General features: G+C 27.8%; 1 protein-coding gene across 3 annotated transcripts in view; it reads right to left on the reverse strand.

Annotated features, from left to right (window-relative positions):
* Positions 1 to 3070, reverse strand: part of LOC107631580 (transcription factor bHLH130) — a gene marked incomplete at its 5' end in the record, with an annotated part of 4632 nt that extends 1562 nt beyond the window's left edge. The window contains 4 exon segments of one of the 3 annotated variants that reach the window (XM_016335070.2): positions 594 to 782; positions 1605 to 1787; positions 1880 to 2139; positions 2769 to 3070. In XM_016335070.2, the coding sequence (XP_016190556.1) occupies positions 747 to 782; positions 1605 to 1787; positions 1880 to 2139; positions 2769 to 3070 (781 nt within the window). 3 annotated transcript variants of the gene reach the window in all.

A 3338-nucleotide genomic window follows, 5' to 3' on the forward strand; every position in this document is an offset into this window, starting at 1 on the left:
GGCTAACTTGGCTAACTTTTTTAGAAATGAAAATTGTGTGTAATTTAGTATCATAGTTAATTAGTGTATTTTTTATATGAATTTGTTTTTTTAATTTTAAATAACAAGATTTATGGTGAGTTAAATTTTTTTTTGTTCTCAAATTAAACAAATTAGAGAATCCAATTAGTATGTTTAATTATTTTTTTTAATAATACAATACAAATATAATCCTTAGATTTGCATTAAAAAAAATAGAAATCACAAAATCTGACTTTTAGATTTGTTGTTCATAAAAAAAAATTAAAAACCACAAATTTAATTCTCAATTTTGTGGTATCTATAGAAACAAAAAACACACTAAATTTTCACATTATTAAAAAACACTACTACAACTCTAATATTAAAAAATAAAAAGGGCATGTTTTACATATATGTCAGATAGACAGTGCAAAAATGATAGTACATAGCTTTAATTTATATGAGTTAGCTAGTGATTAATTGTATGGAGACGAGTAAGGACATTTCATTATATAATTCTCAAATTAAACAAATTAAACTTGCAATGTATCTAGCTAGCTATCCTTATAGTCATAGAATTGTCAGTTACGCACCTTAAATTGTTTCTGAAGATCTTTTATGTATCCTACAGCCATGTCCAACATGTCTGCTGTGCTGGCTTGCTGCTCAACAATGTACATACATACAAGTCAATTTATATGTTGACTTTTCCAATGCAAATTCAAAAACCACGCGACTCCATATATTCATTTCATTCGTTCACTGATCCGAGTCCTTCTCACCTGAAAATAACTACATACTTATTATCACCATCACAATCATTAATTTACAAATTAATTATTTGAGTTCATGAATTTGATGAAAGCTGTTGGAAACTAAGTCAAGTTTGTTTGCCAAAATGTATGTTATATATCATGTATTATATCTACCACAGGAGAAATAGTTAATTATTCTAAAAGATATTTTTATGGAAAAGTCTAGGGGCCAGGAATTTTTGTGTTTTTTGGCCAGCACTTAACCATCAAAATAAAAGTGAGTGATCTCCCACCATTAGATGTAATCTCACACCATTAAAAATACTATTGATGGCCAATTGATGGTTACAAAACACCAAAATTACTGGCCTAACATTCCTCTATTTTTATGAAAAACATGCTTTTAATTATCAATTAAATGAAAATAATGAATATTCTGTTTTTAAAATTCCAAATTAAAATATTGAAAATCTCTTCTACTTTTTAATTTATTTAGTATTTCAAATGATACTTTTAAAAAAGTTAACTACTAATTCAGTTATTAAATTAATTATTATATATTTAATAAATAATACATATGTTATTTTATATATTTTTAATGTATATATATTTTTTATTTTAATATATATTATATACAAATGACTAATTTGATCTATAATTTTAGTACAATTATGTCATAGTTGACATCATTCATTATACTACTCACACACGGTATATGTACTGTACTAATTCTTACTTAAATAAGTAAATGCGAATTATATTACATTGCAACTATATATGAAAAGACTACCCTTAATTTGGGTCAAATATATAGTTTGAAAAAAAAGAAAAAAGATGGTACGTACATACCCTTTCGGCAATGCTTCTGGGATGAGTAGCACATCCTCTTTTGGCTCTAATTTTACATGGAACAGCATCTAATAATGGGAAGTGAATCATATTCTCCATTACAAACATCTCCGGTTCCGCTTTTGGAAAACTTAGTTGATGCGATAGTGTATGAACAACTTTATTATTCCCAAACTCTTCATTCTAATGATCATCAACATATGTAATTAATTATAAATTGTGTATTTGATTTGATGGAGAAACTAAAATAATAAAATTTGAATAAAATGTAGTACCTGATTAGCATCAAAAATTAACTTATAAATCCTATTTTGGTCGTCCCTCTTGTATGATGTCTCATTCCAATAACCATAATTAGGGAAGAATAATCCACCATTACGGTTATTATTAGTTGCCGTTGCTGAAGAAGAAGGGCTTCTTGATGATGAGAAGCTAATTTGGTTATTGAATCTGTTCATTGTGGATAGACTAAGTTCATCACTGCCGCTGTAGTTTCCAACACCTTTCGTCATAGTATTTGCATTAGTATCATACCCTACAAAAAATAATTATTCATCACAACGTATGAACAGTACAACGTAACACACATATATATATACTTTTAACAAAAATATTATTTATACACTAAAATTAGTCATTAAAATTAATTATTATATATTTGTATATAAATATATACATAATTTAATTTATTTTTAATATATATTTTAGACAAGACACTTCCGTACATCATTTCAAGATGTTAATCGCACATAGTTAATTAATTAGTTTCTAGACCTTGAAAATGAAGTTAATTACCAAATTTTCCAATCTTGTGTGTTCTAGAAACGGCACACTATTGGTAGGTAAATTAAATATCACTCTCTGAAGAATCTTTTATAATATATATGTTCGTTTTTTTTTTAAAGATTATTGTATATGAAAAAAAGTAATACCTGAAATTATAGCCTTATGAAAAAGAACCACTTGACAAACATAGAAAACTTGAATCATGAGATTCCAAAGCTAATAATATAAGCAGCAAGAACAAAAAGTGTGTGTAAAAATACCTTCATCAACAGCACTACTTTTTCTAATTTTATTCCTTATTCTTAATTAATATGCTAATTAAAAATAAAACAAGGACGCGAAAAAAGAGTAATGAATGAGAAGATAGAGAAGACGAACCGTTATTATCGTGGAAGGAGAAATGCGAAGCTGGAAAAGTGCTCTGCCTTGGTAGATCCGTTCCAGAGGAAGTGGAAGCGGAAGGTGCAGTTGACGAGTTGTGCAGTGTGGTGAAGCTATGATTCGAATTCATCAAAGAAAGTGATGGCGGTTTTGTTGTTGAAGAAGGCTTATTGTTGTTGGAACTGAAGAATCTCAAGAACGACGACGACGACGACCTCTCCTGTTCAGATGAACAAGAACCTTCAACAACCTGTAACTGTTCGAGGACTGAAGGAGGAGCAGAGCGAAATCGAAGCAATATATCAAATGTGTTCAAAAAAATATTTTTATTATTTTTTATTTAGGCACAGATCTATCAAATGCGTATCTGAAATATGTCTGATATGTATATACGACAATTCAACAAAATATATGTATTTCATAAATTAAAAGATATAAATTAAGGAAAGAAGTCTTATTATGCAGATATATTTTAAAGAATTTAAAGGTTTTATTTTTAATTTAGAATACATAGGAAAACAAATTTTCTTTTCACGACAACGATGATAATAATAATTTAGAATACAT

Source organism: Arachis ipaensis, chromosome B03 (genome assembly GCF_000816755.2).
Source record: "Arachis ipaensis cultivar K30076 chromosome B03, Araip1.1, whole genome shotgun sequence".
In the NCBI taxonomy this organism is placed as follows: Eukaryota; Viridiplantae; Streptophyta; class Magnoliopsida; order Fabales; family Fabaceae; genus Arachis; species Arachis ipaensis.